The sequence below is a fragment of the Chiloscyllium plagiosum genome, chromosome 28, assembly GCF_004010195.1.
Source record: "Chiloscyllium plagiosum isolate BGI_BamShark_2017 chromosome 28, ASM401019v2, whole genome shotgun sequence".
In the NCBI taxonomy this organism is placed as follows: domain Eukaryota; kingdom Metazoa; phylum Chordata; class Chondrichthyes; order Orectolobiformes; family Hemiscylliidae; genus Chiloscyllium; species Chiloscyllium plagiosum.
The window spans coordinates 35,340,451-35,364,940 of record NC_057737.1 but is presented as its reverse complement, the minus strand read 5'-3'; the positions used below and the strand labels follow the sequence as shown (position 1 = coordinate 35,364,940).

General features: G+C 40.9%; 1 protein-coding gene across 2 annotated transcripts in view; it reads right to left on the bottom strand.

Annotated features, from left to right (window-relative positions):
* limk1a (LIM domain kinase 1a) overlaps positions 1-24,490 on the bottom strand; it is a 67,771-nt gene that overhangs the window by 8,089 nt on the left and 35,192 nt on the right. For both annotated transcript variants that reach the window (XM_043718681.1, XM_043718682.1), the window contains 9 exons: positions 22,416-22,521; positions 19,536-19,714; positions 16,308-16,482; positions 12,387-12,473; positions 9,471-9,602; positions 8,495-8,554; positions 6,398-6,463; positions 2,133-2,304; positions 1,062-1,117 (listed from right to left, as the gene is read on the bottom strand). In XM_043718681.1, the coding sequence (XP_043574616.1) occupies positions 1,062-1,117; positions 2,133-2,304; positions 6,398-6,463; positions 8,495-8,554; positions 9,471-9,602; positions 12,387-12,473; positions 16,308-16,482; positions 19,536-19,714; positions 22,416-22,521 (1,033 nt within the window). The remainder of the gene's footprint in view (positions 1-1,061; positions 1,118-2,132; positions 2,305-6,397; positions 6,464-8,494; positions 8,555-9,470; positions 9,603-12,386; positions 12,474-16,307; positions 16,483-19,535; positions 19,715-22,415; positions 22,522-24,490) is intronic.

Sequence of the window (24,490 nt, the reverse complement as noted above, 5' to 3'; positions counted from 1 at the left end):
TCGTAGGAACACTCAGGAATGGTTTAAGGCGAGAGTTAACCATTAAATTCATGCGCACAAGGGAGGTTTGCCTCAAACTGTGTTAGTATGAACTTGTTATGACAGTACCATCTCAAAGCCTAGTTTCTTTTACATGGCCAAATAAGTGAACAACTTGAAGTTGAAATATCTTATTCCAGAGCATGTAATATGAAATAAGGCCACATCATACCTTTACAACTTCTTACTTGCTGGAGCCTTTTCCTTTTATTCTCAATTGCCTGAGGGAAATCTCCTCCCTCTTGAAGCACAATTATATTTCAATGAGGAAGTTCTTAAAGATCTAGATCCTTCCTCCAAGCTTGTGACATTTAGCAGTCCATGGCTGATATCTCAGCCCTCAATCACCTTGCTATATCCCAACGCAATGTGACACACACAATTAAGTGCAACAATCACAATGAAGGGTGAATGTAACATTCTGAATTTACTGAGCTGCTGGTTCAGTAAACTGCGGAGATGATGGATTCCCGGTCTTTAATTTTTACAAGCAGTTCACTGCAGCAACTTAGAGAAAGTGAGGACTGCAGATGCTGGAGAGTCAGAGTCAAAATGTGTGGTGTTGGAAAGGCACAGGTCAGGCAGCATCGGAGGAGCAGGAGGATTGAAATTTTGTGCATAAACCAGAAATATGGAGGAGAGAATAAAGGGGCTGGGGGGGGACAGGATAGTTGGGAAGGCAGGTGAGTGCAGGTGGGGGGGCTGATGGTGATAGGTCAGATCGAAGGATGGAGCGGATATGTAGAAAGGAAGATGGACAGGTAGGACAGGTCAAAGAGGGCAGTGCCGAGTTAGAGGGTTTGTTTCGGAGATATGGAAACTAGTGAAATCAACATTGAGGCCGTGTGGTTCAACAGTCCCAAGACAGAAGAAAAGGCAGTCATCGGGTGGCTTGGTTTTGGCGGCGGAGGTGGCCTTGGACCTACATGTCCTTGGTGGAGTGGGAGGGGGAGTTGAAGTGGTCAGCCATGGGGCAGTGGGGTTGTTGGGTGCCCCCCTCGCCCAGAGATGTTCCATCTTACCTCACACAGCATAATCCCAAATGAAAAGATGTCAACTTTCTCATCGTAGCTTTTCCCTGGGAATTAAAAAAAAAGTTAAACACCGGGTGAGACTGAATCAAGCAAATATTGTTGGGAGGGGGGAGAAAAACAAAAACAAAAACAAACAGAGAAATGAGCTTTGAGTTTGATCATGTATCAGAGAACAGGAATCAAGAATTGTTCAGGATCAGAGCAACACTGTACAAACTGCAGTATCAGTTTGGACAACAGAATGGAGTACTAAGAGTACTGAACACTGGACAATTTTCAACAAGTACATATGGGTTCTAATATAATATTGTAGAATAAAACGAATTGGACAGCTATTCTGTCTCAACTTATACATCAGCAGATGTTGGGGTTCCTCCCATACTCTGGTCAAAAAGCATTAGAGCAAAGCCCAAACATTGCATTTGTTTCAGGAGATGCTGGAGAAGCTTCTCAGAAATCTGGATTATACATAGTTCCAAAGATTCTTTAATAGAGGATAACACAAAACCCAGCAGATTTACCCTACAATTCACCACTTGGAACACCATATGTGTGATCTGTAACCTCAGATAGAGGACAGATGAGAATTCCTCCTTGAGCTGGCCAGAACATTACCACATCCTTAAAATAACCTCTGCAAGTGCAGCAATAATAGCTGCTGTGAACAGCATGAGCTCACTTTAAAACACGAGTGGGAAGCTTTTATTCAGTTGTAGTTGGATATAGCCAGCCAGTACCTGCTGCACAAACAGACTCAAACTCCAGGTATGATTTCTGTCTTTTTGTTCACGGCAGCAGCTCCACTGTGCTAGCAAGGGTAAAATTAATCAGCTCATCCCTGATCAAGTACAGGCTTATGCTGGCAAGTGTTCACTCGTGCAGGTAACTGGAGTAAGATGACAATAGACTAGCTTACTGAAATTCACTGCTTGACTCACAGATCACAGGGCATGCTAATGAGGCTTCCATGGTGTAATCTTAGCAACCCTTTCAACCCAAGGATAAAAAGATAGGAAATAAAGAATGAGGAAAGAGACAGTTCCCCATTTTTATGCTCACCATTTATCATCTCTGGAGCCATCCAGTAAGGATTTCCCACCACAGTGTAACGTTTCTTTCTGTCTGGCTTTCTCATGGTGGATAGGTTTCCCGGTGACTGATTGTCTGTCTGCTTTTTATCATCGACCATTAGTCTAGACAGTCCAAAATCAGCAACTACTACAGTGTTATTCTGAAACAAGACAGACAGTGTGCAATTTTTTTTCCCATCAGTCTAACAGAGACCATCTGAGGGATGAAACTAATGGGACTGAAAGCGGACAACTCAGAGACTGACAACCTGCATCCAAGGGTTTTACAGGAAGTGGCTCGCGAGATAATGGAGGCATTGAAATATTCCAGAACTGACTGGACTTTGGGATGGTCCAGCAAACTAAAGAAACACTAATGTGATGCTCCTGGTCAAGGGAGACAAAGCAGGAAACTATAAGCGAGTTAGCTTTGCATCTGTCATTAATGTACTAGAATAGATTGAGCATCGATTAACACACAGAATCGGGATTAATCAGTTTTTTTCAGGCTCAAACAATGTAACTAGTGAAGTACCACAGGATCAGTCCAAGGGCCTCAATTATTTACTATTATATAACATACTGGTGGGACGGGGTAATGTATCCAAATCTGCTAATGATACAAAAAAAAAAGGTAAAAGGTCATGTTAGAAAAGAATGAAGCAACTTGCAAGGTGATTATAGAAGGGATGAGTCAACAGCTAAACATATGGTCGATGGAATTTAACGAAGGAAATTGTGATGTCATGCACTTTGGTAGGACGAATCAAAAGGAGGTTTTCTAAATGGGGAGAGATATCGGGAAAGTAGTGTGAAGGGATCAAGGTGCCAAAAACATAGTTAAGATGCAGATGCAGCAAGTAATTAAAGGCAACAAATGGAAGTTTTGCCCTCATTGCTCGTTTTAACCTCTAATGCCCCAAAGTCATACAAACATCCAGGGTGTTGACAAGGCCATGCCTGGATTACTGTGTATAGCTTTGGTCTCTGTATTTAATAAAGAATATACTCGCATTGAAGGCAGTTCAAAAGTGACTAATGAGGCTGATTCAGTGAGAGGAATTATGAAGAGGTTAGACTTTTATTCATTACAGTTTGGAAAATAAGGGGCGATCTTTTGAAATGTATGTGATTCTGAGGGGCTTGAGAGGGTGGATGTTGAGAAGGTGTTGCCACTAATCAAAGGAATCTCAAACTTGGGGACAGTTAGAGGATAAGGGGATTCTTATTTAGAGCTGAAATGCAAAGCTATTTCTTTGCCCAGAGGGAAGGGAATGTCTGGAATTCTTTACCCCTGAGTGTGATGTGAAGGCTGGATCACAAAGTATTTGAACAGAGGTGATATATGAAATAGAGATAAGGCTGAGGAGTTGCATGAAAATGAATGCAGGCTTGGGCCAAGATCTTATTGAATGGTAAAGCAACGCTCAAGGGGCTGAAAGGCTACATCTGCAAGTACTTCCTTTTTGAAAAAAAAAGTGTTCCCCCACCCCGAAGACAGGGACCCCCATTTCAAAAGGGCCTTGCCGCCAGAGTGGGGAGAAATATCATGCCTTTGCTGCATCTCCTGTGTCTGTGCCCCTTAGTCCATGCCTCATCCTTTTAACCCCAAGCAGCTTCTACCGAGTGCCTTTGCAATGTAGGTTAGGGCCTAGAGAATAGACAAGTGCAACACCGAAGGAAGGCATTCGGCTGACGGTCTTCAATGAAAAAAAAACTAGAACAAATTCAATCATTTAGATCTCCACTCCTACCTTCCCCTCCAGTTATTCATCCAATTTCCTTTTAAATACTAATTCAATCTGTAACCAAGAGACAGAGCACATGCCAAATCCAACCATTGTGGAATGGTTTTCCTTATGTCACCTCTCCTGCTTTTGTCAAATCAATTTAAACAAAGTTAAATATGGAGCATCTGATTATTGATCTGTCAGCCAAGGGAAACAGTTTCTGTTTATTTGATCTAATTGTTAAGTTATACACTTCCATCAAATTCCCCGAAGTAGGAGAACAACCCTACTCTGTAATCCCTCAACCTAGTACATCGCCCCTGAACACTTCACAAAGCCTCACACCTTTCTGTGCCTCACAATGGAGGCACAGTCACAGAAGTGTTGAACTACTTTGTATACGTTGAAGAAGAACTTAATGATTTTTGTACTCTGTGCCTCTACTCACAAAAAAAGTCCTTCAGACGCAGATGTTTTAGTTTGATATATTTTATAGCCACAGCTTTGTCAGAAAATTGCACAACTTGGTCATTCGTTTTATGTAAACAGCTCCAGTTCTTTGAACTTGGCTCAACAAAATAACCAAACAGCAACATCCAACTGACTTCAGCCTTGAGCATTACAAACAAGAGCAGCAAGTACAGAAAGGAATATCTGCATTAGAGTGACAAACTGATTGACAGCCGTCTCCTAGTTTCACTTTTAAGTATAAAATCAACCAAACCTTCCAGTAATTTAGCATCCATTAGTTCACTGACTGTAATGGGCCATTTTTATCCACACAAGTGGACTTGTAAAGGAGACTAATTCGTTTGCAGAGTGATCAATATGTTCTCAGTTTAAATTTAAACTAACCACACATGGATATCCAACACTGCTTTCCTGATTATATATTCACAGAACTGCAGCTTTTGGGAATCGGAAACACAGAAATGCTGGAAATACTCCACAGGCCAGGGAGTATCTGTACAGGGAGAAACACAGAGTCCATGCTTTTGGTTTATGGGATCTGACAAAGAGTCATTGACCAGTTTCTCTTTGCACAGATGTTGCCAGATGTCTTAGCAGTTCTTACTTCTTTTAGAGCAACAATAACCCCTTTATTTTCCCCCAGACCACCAAAAACAGATTTTTTGTGAATATCTCATTCTCTCAGCAGAAAAGCCAGCAACAGCTGCCTGATATCTGGTCTGGCACAACATTTGATTCAAATTTAACAAGAGATGTTCAGACATGAAGAAAACAACTTGCAAAAAAAAGTTCAAAGCAATAAACTGAACTTAAAAAGCAAAATAATCAGCATTAAAAAAAGATGACCACTAAAATATGCCAAGCAGCAGAGTTAATTAATAAAGATCTTTTCTACTTTTTCCATATAAGCAGCTGGACTGGAGACAGACCAGGCTTCAAACGTATAGTCACTCAAATCAGGAAGTAGGGAGGGCACTGGAATTGAGGAGAGTTCAGTTTAACTAACATCACCCTCGTTAACTTCTGGTGGCACACACGGAGGGATTCACTTGGCGGTGGAACAGGAAGCAGGCTACCTTCTCTTGCAGTTGGAAAATAGTTGCAAGCCAGAACCATTTCTGAACTTTGCTCAAAAGCACTGGTTACTGGCAAACTATCTGATCAGAATGTAACATTGAGCAACAAGCGGAAGCTAATCTGACTGACCATAATATGTTCTTCTTTGACTTTTTTTGGTCTTGGGGCTGGGAAGCATCTCATTTCTTATTTTCTCAGTGCACTATTATTATTTGCACAAAATGTCAGTGTTATCATAAAAGTACAAAATAAAACCTTCAAGAGCCAAGCTAACTCTTTGTAAATAAATTTGTGAAACATCTGAAATTCAAACCATTATTCTCCTTTTCAGCAGCTTCAAACTAATCAATTGTTTCCAATTTTTCTCCAACAAATTGGGCTAAGACGGGGTCTTAAGTTTTCACATTTGCAGCAGAGGGACAGGCCATCCAGGAGACCGTGGACTGGCACTGGCAGGCACAATCAGTATCCAAGGAGGATGCCATATCCTAGAGTTCAGTCCCATCAAACACAATGGCCTTTCAGTGTAACTTGTGGACATGGCGATTTGCGCAGTGCCATTGAGAAAAGGAGAAGCTGCAAATTGAACTGCGAGCCCTAGGCTTGCCATAAAAAGGTATATGGCATGCTAGCACTACCCTTGGGGTGTGAGGTTGCCAAAAGCGGCATGCTTCTACCACACCCAGCAGCCCCTGAAGAAACAGACACTAGAAATTAGGACCATTTGGCACCTGCCCAAAACTCACCCTGCTCCAGTATAGACTGGGAGACCAGACAGAAATCACCAACACTCCAGACTTTGCTCTAGGGGACCTCCCCCCAAAGAAACTGGCATCACCCAGGTCACGCTATCTGACAAGAATTTGGTATTCCCAGAGACAGCCTCACTCACTTCAACAAAACCAGCCCTGCCATGCCAGCTGGCATCTGCAGTGCCCCTTCAAGCCCCACCCCAACCAGTTCCATTGATACTTACCTCACGCACAAGGCAGTTGTGGGAGTTCAAATCCCGATGGATAATGTTCATGGAATGCAGGTAAGACTGAAATCAGAAAGATAACAGGGAACAAAGTGAAGAGCTTTAAAATTATTACAATTTCTCCTTCAGTTTATTCAATAACAAGGTGGTGGTGGTCTCATAATGACAAAGTTATTGGACAAGCAATCTATAATCCAGAAACCCAGGCTAAGACTCCAGTGATATTAGATTCAAATCTCATTACGTGAAGTGACGACATCAAAATTCAGTAAATACCTGGGACTGAAAAAAAAAATAGCCTATTGACAACTGTGTAACCATTGTCATTTGCAGTAAAAACCCATCTGGTTCTCTAAGGTCCTTCAGGGAAGGAAATCTGCCATCCGTACCTGGTTTGGCATACATGTAACTTCAGCCCCACAGCAATTCAGTTGACTCTCAAGTGCCAAGCAAGCCATTCATTTGTATCAAACTGCTACAAAGTTTAAACAAAGGAATGAAACAGGATGGCCCACTAGATATGACCTAGACACCAGAAATCAATGACAAATACAGCCCTGTCAACACTGAAAACTTGTCCTCTTTCATCTGGGGCTTGGCCCAAAATTGGGAGTGCAGTCCCTTATGCCTTATCACTCAACTCTGACTGACCTGGGGGTCATCAACACTGCTACCTAGCAATGCTTGTGAAGGAATAACCAACTCACCTGAAGCTCAGTTTGGTTTCTGAAAAAGGACCGCTCAGCTCTAGACCACATTACAGCCTTGGTTCAAACAAAGCCAAAAGAACTGAACTCCAGAGCAACAATAAGGTGTCAGCTTTTGACATCATTTTGGCTGTGTGGGGCATTAAGGAGCCCTAGCAAAATTGGAGTCAATGGATTTGGGGAAAACTCTCCAATAGTTGGAGTCATATCTGGAATGTAGGAAGATAGTTGTGGTCGTTGGAGATCAGTCATCTCAGCTCCAGAAAATCTCTGTCCTAGGCCCACCCATCGGCAATTATTTCAATTATAAAAATGTCAGGTGTGGAGATGTCAGTTAATGATTGCAGCTTCAGTAACATTCAAGAAGCCTGACACCATCCAGGACAAAGCAGACCGCTTGGTACCCCATGCATGACTGTCAACATTTGGTCTGTATACCACTGACACAAGTGACAGTAATGTGCACCATTTACAAAATGCATTTCAGTAACTCACCAAGACTCCCTCAACAGCACCTTAACTATCTCAGAAGGGCGAGGATAGCAGATACACATGAGCCGCCCACCTGAAAGCTCATCTCCCAAGCTACACACCAACCTGACCTGGACCCATAATTACTATTCCCTCACTGTTTCTGGGACAAAATCCAATGACACTGTGGGTGTCTCCGCAGCCCAAGACATCCAGGGGTTGGAGCAGGCAGCTCATCGCCACTTTCTGAAAGGCGATTAGGATTCTGCAATAAATACTGGCCCAGTCAGAGACACCTACCTTCTCTTGAAGGGATTAAAGCACTTTAAAACATCGCAGCCCACAGACAGACTTATCGAGGGGATCAGGGATCAGCAGGGTGGACAGCACTGTTGTTATGATGGTCCAACCCCACAGGGAAATTGACAGCACAGACAAGCTATCCACAAAGATGCAACTACCAAAACTCAGCCACCAAGCTTTTGGTCACAGTTCACTGACAGTAACCTTTTGGTGAAAATTGTGAAGAAACAAGGCAAGGGACAAAGAACTCTTCCACTAGGCTAGATGGTTACACAAATATATTCACAATTTTGGAATCATTCTAGAAATCACATAGATAAGTAAAGAATCCATTTGGCTACAAGTTCAACAGCGCCAATCACACCTGTTTGGTCTCAAACTCTGATGGCAATGAATTACTAAACTAGAATCTGTACAGTTTCAAAGCTCATTGTAACAGTATAGTGATATTGAATTGGAGGCTGGGGCCATGTGTTAGATGAAAGCTCTCATGCTACAGTTATCAGATTCCCTTTATTTGGTTACTTAAGAATACTCTTCACTGCTACTGTCTGGAATTCAGAGCCCCCGTATGCTGTTCTGTTCAAATCTCCTATTACAGCCAGAAGCTCACCATCCCCTCAGCAATGTCCCGAGCAAAGCTGACACGATGGTTCCATGGTAATGGACGGTCCTGTTGAAGGGGAAAAAAAAAGAGACCTAGTTAATTTTATATCTTTCAACTTGTCATCAACAGGAAGCAGTTCCCATAAAAGGAACAGCTAATTTGCCCCTTCCAACAACTGCAGTTACCTCACAGTCAGACCATAGCAAAACATGTAAATACAAGGAGCAGCAATGCTAAAGTTAGATGCATGACAGAAAGAAAAATGAAATGTGTTAACTATGGGGTAATAAATTTCTGGAGTAAGCTAGCATTGAAGAACATTGATGCCTCCTATCAAAGGATATGGGGTTGAGGGATATGATGGAAACAGTGGGTAGGGCTGATATGCAGAAAAGTAATAGATGAGGCCAAATCATTTTTTCCTGCTCCTATCATATATACTGCAGTATTAGCAACAATATCTATTGACATGCAATGCATCAATTTTTCAGTTGTAAAACCTGTACCAAACGTATCACAACCTGTACCCAATCCACACAAGCGTTGGTCCCATTGCTAAATGTGCAGGCCCCAGACATACAGGGGGATAAAAAACACATTAAAGTCCTCGGATATGGACATTATGGGGCTTAAAGATGTACAATACTCCTTTTAAAAAGCCCCTCCTTTATGGGCATATTTGAGATTACAATCTTTAAATTAGTCAGGCAACATGTTCAGGAGAAAGTTTAATAATTGTCCTATATTATAGACAGTGTTGCCTCTTCATGATATCATTGCCAATAAATATAAAACTGTCTAGCCGTATGACCTTTCTCAAGTACAGGGCATTCTCTGTGACAAGCATCATTGTAAATCACTTGGCAAATGGTTTAGTGAAGCCTTCACTGGGAAAGGGTCCCTCATAGTACTATGGTTCGAAACTGCAGTAAACCTGAATACGCCCTTAACAAAAACACTATAGTTGTCTGTCATCACTTACTAAGTCTTTGATGATGCTTCTCAGTGTCCCTCCTTTGATGTACTCTGTAATGAAGTTCAGCCTCTTATCTTTATAAAGAACACCAATGAACTTTAGAACATTCGGATGGTCGAGACAGCGCATCACCTTCACCTGATTACAGAAACAAACGGCAAGCTTTAGTGATGACCCACACAAAGAACCATGTGTAACATTAGCACACAATGTATTCTCATTTAATTTCACACACTTGACTCACTCATCTCTTGCCCTATAACACAGTTATACTCAAATCATCTTATAAATTCTCTCAATTAATTCTCAGACCTGAACTTTAAGCAACAAAAAGCGCATTTAATTTGTAAAATGCTGTTATGTTGATATAAAGAGCTCATCCCAATAAAACAATCTGTTTCTGTGCAACTTAGTGGCGCAGTATACGAATAGCCCAGTGGATGCTGACATAGCTGAACGTAACCCATATGTTAGTGTGGTCCAAAAACTAAAGCTGCCAAAAGCCTGGAGGAGAGGAAATTGCAAATACACCTAGAGAAGGTGAATGTCAAGATTAGCCTAGATGTGATCACATGTAAAGACCAGCCCTTGCAAAGCATCTCTTTCCTTACAGCATTGAGGGATGACTAGATTAGACTAGATTTCTACAGTATGGAAACAGGCCCCTCGGCCCAATAAGTCCACACCAACCCGCCGGAGAGTAACCCACCCAGACTCATTCAACCTTGACAAACGCACCTAACACAATGGACAATCTAGCATGGCCAATTCAGTCGACCTACACATCTTTGGATTGTGGGATTTTAAAATGAACAAAGAAAATTATAGCACAGGAGCAGGCCCTTCAGTCCTCCAAGCCTGTGCCGATCCATATCCTCTATCTAAACTTGTCACCTATTTTCTAAGCATCTGTTTCCCTCTACTCCTTGCCCATGTATCTGTCTAGATACATCCTAAAGGACGCTATCATGCCCGCCTCTACCATCTCCACTGGCAACGCGTTCCAGGCATCCACCATCCTCCGTGTAAAGAACTTTCTATGCATATCTCCTGTAAACCTTTCCCCTCTCACCTTGAACTCGTGACCCGTAGTAATTGAGACACCATTCTGGGAAAAGTTTCTTGCTATCCACGAACTCCAACCACAAAAGGTTTACTGGGCCCTAGTTGTACTTACAGCTGTTTTGGGAGACTCCCAAAGTACTACAGACAATCAATCATTTTCTGGCTACTTAAATTTTTAAAATTCCAAAATAAAAAAAGGGATCAAACACAGTGACATTACCAACAACAAATGATGCCTCACTTTGAAAATACTTTTTTGTTCAAATTCATTTTGTTGCTTTAAACATCAGAATAGACACCAGAGCTTGAAGGAATCATATTCCATGATGCAACATGTAGTATAATTTACCAGAGGGGACCCCTGTATTCCAGTATGATAGCAGGTGTTCTATATTCAGTATATTTTTGCATTTTATATATATACACACACACACACACACACACACACACATATAAAAAGTTACATCATCCAGTAGATGTACAACAGTGGTTTATTTAAAATTCACTTATGATTGCAACTGATGGTACTATTGGACAAGTCTTATCCCAGAATGAAATCTGGCTGGCTAAGTTGTATGATTGATTAAGTCAACATGGTGATTAGCCACTGATGCATATTTGACATAGCTACAAATATTTATTAACAAAGCTTATTACACAAAAGAACTTTCCAAATCTACATAGTTAGAATGATCTCACACACAGTTAAACTAAGTTTTCCTATTATTGCTACAGAGGCTCATGCCCAGAGGAACTAAATCCCCCATCTTAACCCTAAAGACAGTTTTCTTAACTGTGGATTGCAGAGACAGCAGAACTAGACCTTATTAATTCTGTCAACCTGAACATTTTTACAACACAGAGCCTAAACTTCCTCAGTTCTGAACCAGGAGGAGAAGTCAGTTCAAAGTTTCAAAAACTACCCTTTTGCTGAGAAAGCTTACTCCCTGAATCCTTCTGGGAGACAAATTAAACTGACTCCTAACTTAACACTGGAATTTTTTTGAACTGAATAACCTTTTTTGAATGGAATAAAAAATTAAAAAGTTGCTCATTCCTAGCTTTTTCTGAACTGTAAACAAAGCTAATGGCCTCACAAGCTTTCTGTACCTGTCATTAACACCACTTTGTACAAACATCTTTCCATTTATACCTCAGCTGTTTGTAGTCACTTTATCTGTTACATTCTGGATAAAGTCAGTTACCAAATGACTTTTTGCCATTTATTTTTAAGATAAATGAAATGAACACCTAAGTGTCACTATTGTGGAATGCAAACTCAAAATAATACATTGATAAAAAGTGTATAATTTATGTAAATTCTAACTTTGATCTCTACTTCATGCATACAAGTACTAAATCCCAATATATCACAACAGACAAAAGTGATACAGAACAAAAAGACAGGAAGTAGTTCTGACTGTACCTCAACCTTTCCCGATCATTATATTAGCATAATTATAATGGTCCCCGTAAGTTTTTCCAATCACTTACTATAAAACACTAACCAGGGAAATATTTCCCAGAACCGCAAACCATTTATGAATAACCTTCACCCATTTTCAATTCCACATCCTTGCCAGAGGGTGATATTACAAATGATCCCAGTTCAGTTGAAAGATACTTAACTGATTATGTAATTAACTCTCAAAAATGGGAATGTACCTGGGTGACGTGAACTCATTCTCACACTGAAAATGAGAGTATCTTAAATATCAATAATTTCTCCAATTAGGTCAACAGTACATTAATGTGTAGATTAGTATTCCTATTCATGCTACTGGATAGGAGCATTAACTATGGATGTGTTACACTAGACCACAGACACACACTGAAATGAAACTCTTATTGACCAACCTCTTTCAGAAAAGTCCTTTGTGTTTCATCGTCAAAGCGGATCAGTTCCTTCATTGCCATGACCTCTCCTGTCTCTCTGTGTGTTACCTGATCAAAAGCAAAAAATAAAAAGTACATGTAAAAAGTGAAATGGAACTGCTACATTGAATCTCGCCAAACCACAATTCCAATTGTAGATTCAGGGCTCAAAGTACGCACATACAGAATGGACAGGAATACTAGAACTGGGATTACAGTTCAAGGCCAAAATCTTGAACTACATTTTGTTTTTAGGTTGCAACTATGGCTAAGTGTTGGGCTAAGGTAAAGGTTATTTTGTGGCAGGCTGGAGCCAAAGCTCCAAAAGTATACATTGTTCAGGGGACTGGGCAACAGGATTAAGGATAGGATTCTTGGCAGTGTGGAGGAACAGAGGGATCTTGGTGTGCAGGTACATAGATCCCTTAAAATGGCCACCCAAGTGGACAGGGTTGTTAAGAAAGCAAATGGCGTTTTGGCTTTCATTAACATGGGGATTGAGTTTAAGAGCCGTGAGATCTTGTTACAGCTCTTTAAAACTTTGGTGAGACCGCACTCGAAATACTGCGTCCAGTTCTGGTTGCCCTATTATAGGAAAGATGTGGATGCTTTGGAGAGGGTTCAGAGGAGGTTTACCAGTATGCTGCCTGGACTGGAGGGCTCATCTTATGAAGAGAGGTTGACTGAGCTCAGACTTTTTTCATTGGAGAAAAGGAGGAGGAGAGGGGACCTAATTGAGGCATACAAGATAACGAGAGGCATAGATAGAGTCAATAGCCAGAGACTATTTCCCAGGGCAGAAATGACTAACCCGAGGGGTCATAGTTTTAAGCTGGTTGGAGGAAAGTATAGAGGGGATGTCAGAGGCGGGTTCTTTACACAGAGTTGTGAGAGAGTGGAATGCGTTGCCAGCAGCAGTTGTGGAAGCTAGGTCATTGGGGACATTTAAGAGACTACTGGACATGCATATGGTCACAGCAATTTGAGGGTGCATACATGAGGATCAGTGGTTGGCACAACATCGTGGCTGAAGGGCCTGTTCTGTGCTATACTATTCTATGTTCTATTATATCCCTTGACTTTAGCTTAAGTTTTCTAGACACTATTCATTGGAATTCACTTGCCAAACAGCTATGTATGTTCAGTGCCTTGGTCTCCAGTCTCTTGTAGTCTAATCCCACAAGTTCACCATCTTCAGTGAACAAATCATTCCTCATCCCAGTCTGAAATGGCCTACCTCACATCCCGAGACCTGTCCCAACCAGCCACTCCTCCCATGACAGGGGGAAAATATCATCCCGGCATCTAGTCTGTCCAACCCTAATCGGAACCCTACTTTCCAATGAGAATCCTTCCAAAAAAAACACGATCACATCCACTGGATTGCCCTTTACGTATTTACCTCGTTATGTCCTCAAAACTACAGCAGTTTTGTCAAATATGATCTCCCTTTCAAAAATCTGTTGATTTTGTCTAATTCCATTCTAATTTTCTGCACCCCATTTTAACATCCTTTAGAACAGACTCAAATTCCCCACTACCGATTTTTGGCTAATTAGTCTACATTCCCTAATTTTCTCACTCCCTTTTTCTAAATAACACTGTTATATTTATACTCACTAACCTGCTGAGACCTAGAGAATTTGGGACAATGACACTGAACACCCTAAAGTGCTTTAAATCAATGAAGCACTTTTGAAGTGAAGTCATTGTTGTGGTGTTGGAAACATGGCATTCAACTGGTGTGCACAAATCCAGGAGAAGCAGAGTAGCAGTAGAAACAAGGGGTAGGTTATTTGGCCCTGTGAGATTGTTCTGTCATCAAATGAGATATGGCAGACCTGCAACCTAACTACAAAACTGCCTCGATCTATATCCTCATGATTAATAACGAAATGTCAATCTCAGATTTAAAACAAGTGATCTATCATCATGCGGATGTCAAACAGGTTTCGAAATATAATTTTGTTTAGCCTTCCACTGCCCACACTCACCCCTCCTGGAGTTATACTCCAGAAATGTTTTGACTGTGATTTTCAAACTTTGACCCCGTTCCAAGACTTCCCAGCCATCTGAAATATTTCACGATCAATCCGGTTTGTTCTCCTTAACATCTTGAAGGCTTCAACAAAGTCACCACTTAAAAACATCCAAATTCCAGGAAATAAAATCCTACTTTAAGTAGCCTCTTGATATAACTAAGTACTTGGAGTCTATGTATCATTCTAGTAAATCTAAACAAACACTCTCCATCGCTACCACTGACCCCTCTCTTCTCTAAACACACTATCAAAGGCTAATCTACCCTTCATAACATGTGCTTCTCAGAGTTGCTCACAGTGCTTCAGGAGTGGTTGAGAAAAAGGAGTCATATTAGCTCTATACCCCCTTGTATTTCAGTCCTCCAGCTATAAAGACTAGCATTCATTACAGGACAGTACAGGCCCTGTGACCCTCGATGATTCTATTAGTCTTGCAAATTACATTCTGAGCCTTTTCAGAAGTTAAAATAAATGGGTGATTTTCAAATTTCTGGAGTAGGGTGCCAAAGGAACCAATGTTAGTGGCACAACAATGTATAATCTGTATTAATTCCTTCAATGAAGGGACTGATTGTAATACAGATAAACATACTTATGATAAAAAGACAGGTAGGAAAGCAGCTTGTGATGAGGAGTGTGCAGTCAGAAAACATGAGGTTTCTGGCTTTGACAGCAAAGCAGAATATCATCAACAATGCCATGAGGACTGCACGGTCCTCATTGCATGAGTCAAGATATTAGCCTGGAGGTGCAGCAAGCAAATGGAATGCTGGCCTTGACTGAAAAGCAGGAAAGAACACAGAAGCGAGGAAGTTTTGCTACGACTGTACAGGGCACTAGTGATACTACATCTAGAGTAGTTGTGCAGTTCTGATCTCCAGAAGGGAAATATTTATGTTGGGGTCAGTTCAGAGAACTTGGTTGATATCTGGACTGAAGGTGTTGTTTTATCGAGGAAAGGCTACACTCATTGGAATTTAGAAGAACGAGAGGAATGACTTTTGGAAGGTACAGAATTCTGAGGGGGTGTTAACAGGGCAGAAGGTAAATGCCGAGAGGATGGTTCCTTTCAGGAGCAATCTTACATAAAACAGCATAGTTGCAATATAAGGCAGCTCCCATTTAAGACACAGCTCCAGAGGAATTTCTTCTCTTGAAGGGTTGTTAATCTTCAGCATTCTCAATGACTGAATAGTGGAAGACTAAACAAAAATGTTCAAGGCTGATGACAACCTTCCAATCAATAAAGGGAGCCAAGGGTTTTGAGAGAGGAAAGACAGCAAATTGTGGTTAAACCATATATGTTCTCTTATTGAATAGCAGAGCAAGTTCATAAAGTCAAATCACCTACTCCAACTTCTGTTTTTTGTATTCTTACATTAAAAGGATATTTCAATGATTTATTGTCAGATTCTGTTTATAGCTTCACATCATTCAGAAAAGGCTCAGTTCTATTTTGAGAAAATAAATTTGCCACAGTCATAAGCATTAACTTAATTTTTTGTAATTCTCAACTTCTCTTTGCTGCTGACAGTTCTGCCACCAAATACATACGTCGTTTCAATTCCTACTGTGAATATCTAAACTCCAAAAGGTCAAGAACACATCACTGATCAAATTCAACAAATTAAAATATCTGCTCATTATCCTTATTCTGCCTCTTGTCAATTTCCCAAACAAGTTAATAATTTTCCTTCAATGCCATGAGCTTCAAACTTGGCTTAGAATATCTGGAGGTGCATTTTTAAAAATGCCTCATGGAAATCCGTATCAATTACATCTTTGGTCATTCCCAATACCTACTGGAGTCACTTTTTAAAAGAAATATCATATTTGCCAAGCACAATTGTGGTTTGTATACCTTAATAGCTTGCCCAAAATAGCCTTTTCCCAGCACTTCGCCATGGATCAGGTCAGAAGGGCGGAAGATACGATGCATTTTGGAGGCAATCCGCAGAGACTCTGAACGGCCCAAATCTTTCTTTTGAGAGGCTGGTGATCCAGTGCTCGGCGACTTGTCAATACTGCAACTTCTCCTGGAAGCAGAAGACCATCAGTCACGCTAATTGATAATGGTCTAATCAATCAAATTCAACAAATCCCATGTCTTATTAGATTAAATGATCAAATATTGAGCAAACTGAAGACTTCAACTAGGAGTAGTAAGTAACAATAATACACAGTTACAAATACATGGTGATCTCGCCATTTCTGCTCTGTATTTTTGCTTCAACCAAGTGGCATTGCAGACCAGATAAAACATTCACTTGGTAAAATATTTCAGGATGAACTTGGGCTTGAATGAGGAACAGAGAAAACAGGATGAACACATTGTACTACGTGGCCTCAAAACAATTTAAAAGAATACAGCAAATAGAGATTACCGAAATTGTAAAGGTTCTGCTGATTGCATTTTAAGATATTATATCGCACCCCAAAAAAAAACAGCAGCTCTGGACTTAGTTTTCAGGAATTAAACTGGGCAGGTGGCAGGGACATTATTTTGGTTGCGGTTCAGCTAGGTTTAGTATGGTTTTAGAAAGGGGCCAAGATAAACCAGGAAATTGGGGGAAAGGCAAATTTTACTGATGCAATTCTTCAAAAGTAGTTTGAAAGCAGCTACATGAAATTAAATCAGTGTCAAGAGCACACGACAAGACAGAAAGAAAGAAAGGGCTCAGAGCGATGTTCCCAGAAAGGGTCGTAATTCTAAATAGAGACCACTTCTTGGATGTTAGAAGACCATAGAGTGTGGGGTCATAGAAACACAGAAGACAGACTAGACTATTCAACTCTTCTAGTCTGCTCCACCATTCAATATGGTCATAGCTGATCGTACAGTCAATATCCAAATCCCATTTTTCCCCCAAATGCCCGGATCCTTTTAGCTCAAGTGATATTTCGCAATCCATCACAGCCACCTTACATCAATGTTTTTTCTCTTAAGATACAGGGCCCTAGTCTCAGAATTAACCACCTCACTCTATCCAAAAGAAGAATTCAATCAAATTCTGGTAACTCTTCCCAAAGGGATCTGTGTAAGATACTTAGTGTAGTATTACTGAGGGAATAACTGCTGGGACCAAATTTAAAAGGAAAGTTTGGCAAACAAAGTGAGGACATGCCAAACTTTAGTAAACAAAAAAGTATTAAAGGGCAGAAGGATCGAGAGGATAACTAAAAGGAAAAATTGGTGCCTACTAGAGATCAAAATGGCAATCTACCCATAGAGGCAAGGAGCACTTTGCAAGTGTCTTAAAAGACAATAGACAGTCATTGAGTATGTTTATTCCATCCAATATTTCAATAGAAAAAGAAATATTGACTTGGAGTTTCCAATGGCCAGATAGTTAATCATTTCTGCAGTGGAGATGGGAGCTGTGCATAGGGACCCTGTGGAATGCAAGAGAACTGCCCGAAATTTGAAGATTCCACTATTTTATTCCCCTACACCAGGAACCCTCCCAAAGTGTTGAGCAACATCTGAGGGAGAATAGAAATGGCAATTTAGAAAGGCACAAATGGAATTCAAAACAGAGGGGCACTAAGAAAATCAAAATGTGACAATAAAATTGGTGAGATCGAGATGTAGCGAGGTACACAGCGGATTTTGAAGTGCAAATCCACAGATCCCCACGGGTGGGCAGACAGGTCCAAGGCAGTTAGGAAAGCATTTAGCATACATTTTATGCTTCCACTAATAAAAGGCAAGAGGATGTTTATTATGCTGTACATATATTAAACAGTCCACAGGCTGAGTACTATGCATAGTTCTATCACTAAATTACAGAAAGGATATGACCATATGCAAGAGGATTGAGAGGATTTAAAGAGACCGCAAGGAATGTAGAGTTTTAGCTGAGAAAAGAATGGACAAGCTGGCTTTTTGCTTTGCAACAGTGGAGGCATTTAATTAAGAGCCTTAAAAATGATGAGGGACTAATAAACAGTGATGTTAATTCCGGGGGAGCATGGTTTAAAAGTAATAATTGGTAGAAAGAATAGAAAAGGAGTCCAGGAGATTGTTTTTGTGACTGACTGAGATAGGAGACTGGAACTCACTGCCTGCAAAGCAAAACGTAGCAGAAGCAGAGGCAGAAACCCTGAGGTCCCATAACTTACAGGACTCCAGACCAAGGACTGGGAATTGGGATTAGTCTGGACAGCTCTTCCTGTGCTGTTGCTTTCTCAGTTTCTATGTAAATTCCCAGCTTCTTTATAGAGATTTCCATTGGATTTTTAATATCCATCCAAACTATCAGAGCTGGAGACTCCTACAAAATTCTCATTCAAAATAAATATTCCCCAATTCTTTCCTAAGGAAGTCTGACTTTTCTCCCAATAAAGTTGATAATATCCAGCACCGTGTTAGGGATGTTTTAAATAGTTTGTAATTTTTTAATTAAAAAAAGGATTTGATTTACACAATAAACTCTACTTAGTAGAGCTGAGAAAACAACAGGACATTCATGTTCTCAGCTGATGTTCATCTCCTTTCAGTTCATTCAATGGTAAAGGATGATTCAAATGCCAAATCAACACAACTCCTCAGAATAAAGCAAACAGCTTCAGTCTGGTCTTGTGCTGATTCCACTCTAAACAACCATGAAGGAAGAAGAATACTCTTTTATGATGGCAAACAAATGAATTTCGTTCCTTCAATCTTCTGGATGTGGAGGTGTCAGGGCTGGGGTGGACCAAGTCAGAAGTCACAAGACACCAAGTTTATTTGAAATCACAAGCTTTCGAAGCGCTGCTCCATTGTCAGGTGAAGTGATCTATTAGACGCTAACCTGGTGTCATGTGACTTCTGAACCAATCTTCTGGAGGTATCCATTTTCTGCTTGATGCTTCCCCACTGCCAAGATTGAGAATCTAATTGAATGAAGGACTGAATCGATCAATGTCAATAGGGAAGAGTGAATTCTTAAATATTTATGCATCTTTCAATGAGTGTGCAGAATGATGGGCCAAATCATCTCCTTCAGTCTTATGTTTTGCTACAGTTTAAAGGTCATCTTATAGGATGGTGCATGTTAAGAAACAGCAGATCAAGGGAATATTCAGTACAAATTATAACTGTCCTTACATGATAGGGCGTTTTTTGACCGCACTACCTTCTCCATTAGGGGCACTTAACTTCCGTGGGCTGTAAATATCAGACATCGGGCTGCTGGTATCTGCTTGGTCCTCCAGTAGAGTGTCATGTGGATCATGTTCAATAGTTAACTGCAGCAAGCGACTGGTTTCTTGAATCAGGAGGTCAATCTGCAAAAGTCAAACATCACACAATCCAAATATATTAAATCTTTCGCAGGATGAGGTATGCTCAAGGAAAAACCATCAGGACCATTTTATAACAGATCACCTTGTTCTCCAGCCATATTTGCCCATAGTACTCCCCTCGCTGTTGTACATACAGTTGTTCACTCCACACATTTGCTGTTGTCTACTACACAGCTTTCCCAACTGTGTAGGACTGGTTTAGCCCATTTTATCCAGTGATTCCTCCCAAACACCCCCTTATTATACGGCCATGATCTTCCATTCTATCCCTCCAGCTTCTTCCTATTCCACTGTACCTCCATATGGTTGGTGTTATGCATTCCTCCTTCCAACAGGAAGAGAACCCCTCTCTCCAACTTCATTACTTCCAGTGGAAGTCTGCCTAAATGGTTAGCATCTCATCTGAATCAATACAGAGCTCATATTGTCCATTCTCTCCAACACACACAGTTGCCAATGGGAAATGCCAACTTTAGGGGCCAAGGTATGATTCTGCCTTTGAACCCCCTCTGCCCCCAGCAAATCTCAGGAGTTCCTGTCTCATTATTTGTAATTTATGCATGAAGTGATACAGTCACATGGCAATACCTTTGTATTTAAACTCAAAAGCAAATTATAATGCATTAAGACCTCAAAATTATTGATCCTCCATTAAAGCCACAAAATAAAAAGGAAAGCTTCTTATTTGGACTCTGCAGTATTTAAAGTGGCAGAAGAAAACAAGCACAAATTAGCAAAAGATTTGTTCCCCCTGCCAAAAATAACTGGCACTCCTCTGCATAAAAAACCCATCAACCGAAACAGGAGTTTCACAGCCTGGTGAGTCACAGCTAATGTGTTTCCACTGCATATCCTCTGAACTAGAACATTTTAACAAGGCACTTACTATCTTTTTTTCCCAATTCATCTCTGATTTAGATTCAACAACTGACAATCTTCATTACATTAACATCCACTACATTTTTTCCAATAAAGCAATTCTTGGATTTATCCACATGACCAAAATAATCCACATTCATTTGCAAGGAATTAGTTACCTCGGTGATGTTTCTGGCTTCCAATTAGCTGAATATTTCTTTGTTTTCAGGTTTAAAGCTCTCCTGTGCTTTGCAATTTCCTCCTTCTTCACATCCCCCTGACATCAGTCAGGCAAAAAACACAGCCAATGGTGAAAGCCCTGCTGGGGGGGGGGGGCTCGCTCAACATTAAAGGCAGAGGTAGGCAGATACATAACCAATAAGGAAGTTGATGATTTAAAGTCAGGAGTAGGCAGGAATGTGGAGTTTAGGCCACACGCAGATCAGTGATGATCTTGTTGAATGGTGGGGCAAGCCTGATGAGGGTCAAAGGGCCTGCTCTACATTCACAATGAAATCCCCAGCCAAAAGATGCTCCATTTCTCCTGGTGGCTCCCTAACTATCAGCACTTGCTTTCCACTGCTTGCTGCACCTCCAATCTCAGGCAGTTTCTCTCCTATGTTTGCTACTGATTGCTTTTTCATTGCTTATGCTGAGTTGCAGAGTCAGATGTACAGCACAGAAACAGACCCTTCGTCCATGCTAACCAGATCTCCTAAACTAATCTAGTCCCATTTGCCAGCACTTGGCCCAAATCCTCCTAAACCCTTCCTATTCATACACCCTCCCAGATGCCTTTTAAATGTTGCAATTGTACCAACTTCTACCATTTCCTCTGGCAGTTCATTCCATGTATGAATCACTCGGTCTGAAGAAGTTGCCCTTTTAGGTCTCAAAATGTTTCCCCTCTCACCCTAAACTTATGCCCTATAGTTCTGGACTCCCCCACCCCAAGGAAAATACTTTGCCTATTTACCCTAACCATGCCTGTCATGATTTTATAAACGTTTATAAAAGGTCACCCCTCAGCCTCGGACTCTCCAGGGAAAACAGCCCAAGCCTATTTAACCTCTCCCTATAGCTCAAATGCTCCAACTGTGGCAACATCCTTGAAAATCTTTTCTGAACCCTTTCAAGTTTCACAACATCTTTCAGTGGGGAGGGAGAACAGAATTTCACACAATATTCCAAAAGTCAACTAACCAACTTCCTGTACAGCTGCATAATGGCCAGGAGTCAGTCAGTAATCGGAGGATAAGCTCTTCACCGATTATGACCATTCTACTTACAGTGGACAGCTGACATCCCCACCACCATGGTTTTTAAAAAATTCAAAAACAAGGGAGGTGGGCCTAACTGGCTAGGCCAGCATTAATTTTGAATTACCTCGAGGGCAGTTCAGACTCAACCACATTGTTGTGGGTTTGGAATCAAATGTAGGCCAGACCAGGTAAGGACAGTTTTCTTCACAATAGTGAACCAGATAGGTTTTTCCAAGAATCAGCAATGGACTCATGGTCATCATCAGACTTTTAATTCCAGATTTTTTAAAAACGGAATTCAAATTCCACCATCTGCCATGGCAGAATTTTAACCCAGGTGCCCAGAATGTTACCTGGGTCTCTGGATTAACAGTGTAGTGATAATACCAGTCAGCCACTGCCTCCTCCTGAAGCTGGTTCTCCCAGTCTCCCAGACACAGTTTTGGCTTTGACCTCTCTCAACTTTAGACAATTACATTTAAGAGACTCAATCATTCAGTCTGATATACACGCAAATTAAAATAATACAGATCAAACTTGCAGTAATTTGATTCCCAGCTTACCTCATCCAGAGGCACGTTCCTGATTGGCGTTCCATTGATTTCCAGGATCCTATCACCAACGTGAATGGAGTTTTTCACGTCTGGACTGATGCAGCCAGCATCAACTCTGCAACAAAAACGATATCGTAGAAATAAGTTCCTTATAGGATGAAACCTGCAACTATAACTAGATTTTTCACAAGCTCCTCAAGAATTGATTATATTGATGGCTCATGAAGTCGACTCAAATTAATCTCAGAATGGGCGGGGCAAATCTTCAAAAACATATTCCAATTGACTAACAATTTTACCAGCCAGCCTTGTGTGCACAAGACACAAGTAGCAGCAAAGTAAATCTATACGGATGAGATAGACAAATGCTGTATAATATGGGGAAAACGCACCATCTAAAGACTGTTACTTCCCCCTGAAGAAAAAAGGAACCAGAGACAAGACATCAGGAGTCTTAAGATGCCTGCATTAATCATAACTTTATTAAGTTAAAAACACCATCTCCAATGTTCTGGCATTCACCACAAAATGTCTAGCAACTAAATATAAACCACATTTTGAAAAAAAAAAGGAATCAATCCAGGTAGACAATTATGTAAGACATTTAGCATGCTGATGGATTCCAATATCAAGTTAACTCAGTGGATCACACACTCCCTCGGTATTCCCAGCCATTAAATATAGTTATTGACCAACATTCCTGCTAAGGTGCACAGCTGCAAAACAAATACGCCTATGTATTCAACTACTGTGTGCTCAGCTGTGAAAGATATTCACGGGAACATGCAAAAAAAAAATTGGCAGCTGGTGCACAATAAAATTAAGGGAACACTGCAGATTTTGTTGCAGCACAGCAGACCATTTGATCTGTCATACTCTGTACTGACTGTTTAAAATGAGCAATTTATCTAGTGCCATTCTGTTGTCTTTTCCCAATAACTGCACATTTTTCCTCTTCATATAACAGTCAAATTCCCTCCTGGATGCCTCAAATATACCTGGCTCCATTATCTCCAAGGTAATGCACTCCAGACCCTAACCAGTGTGAAAGGCTACTCTTCATCTATTTCCTTGCTTCTTTTGCTAATTACCTTAAATCTATGCTCTCTTGTTCCATCAGTGGAAACATATTTAAAACTAGATACTCTCTTCAGACATTAACAACCTCTCCTGACACACACATGATTTAACACCTCCGACAAATCTTTCAGCCATCGTTCCCCCCTCCTGCCCCCTCAAAACAGGGAAAACCATCCTAACATCTCCATTCTGTACACCTGAAGTAATTCTCCAATCTGCTTCCGATAAAATTGGCATTTTCTACTCCCTAATCTTGCATATCCACTCTCCATACAAATTAGCCCCTCCCACCTACTTCATTCATTGTAGAGTCATACACATGTACAGCACGGAAACAGATCCTTCGGCCCAACTCATCCATGCCAACCAGATATCCCAACCTAATCTAGTCCAATCTGCCACCACTTGCCCCATATCCCTCTATACCATTCCTATTCATATACCCAGCCAGATGCTGTAATTATACCAGCTTCCACCACAGCCTCTGGCAGCTCATTGCATACACACACAACCCTCTGCATGAAAAGGTTGCCTCTTAGGTCCCTTTTTAGGGTGAGAGGGGAAAAAGTTTAACTTATGCCCTCTAGTTCAGGACTCCCCCACCCCAAGGTGACTTTGCATATTTATCCTATCCATGCCCCTCATGATTTTATAAGCCTCTATAAAGGTCACCACCTCATTCTCTGACTTTACAGGGAAAACAGCCCCAGCCTGTTCAGCCTCTCCCTATAGCTCAAATCCTCCAACCCTGGCAACATCCTTGTAAATCTTTTCTGAACCCTTTCAAGTTTCACAACATCCTTCCTATAGGAAGGAGACCAGAATTGCATTCAATATTCCAAAAGTGGCCTAACCAATGTCCTGTACAGCTGCAACATGACCTCCCAACTCCTGTACTCAATATTCTGACTATTAAAGGAAAGCATACCAAATGTCTTCTTCACTATCCTATCCACCTGCAACTCTACTTTCAAGGAGCTATGAACCTGCATTCCAAGGTCTCT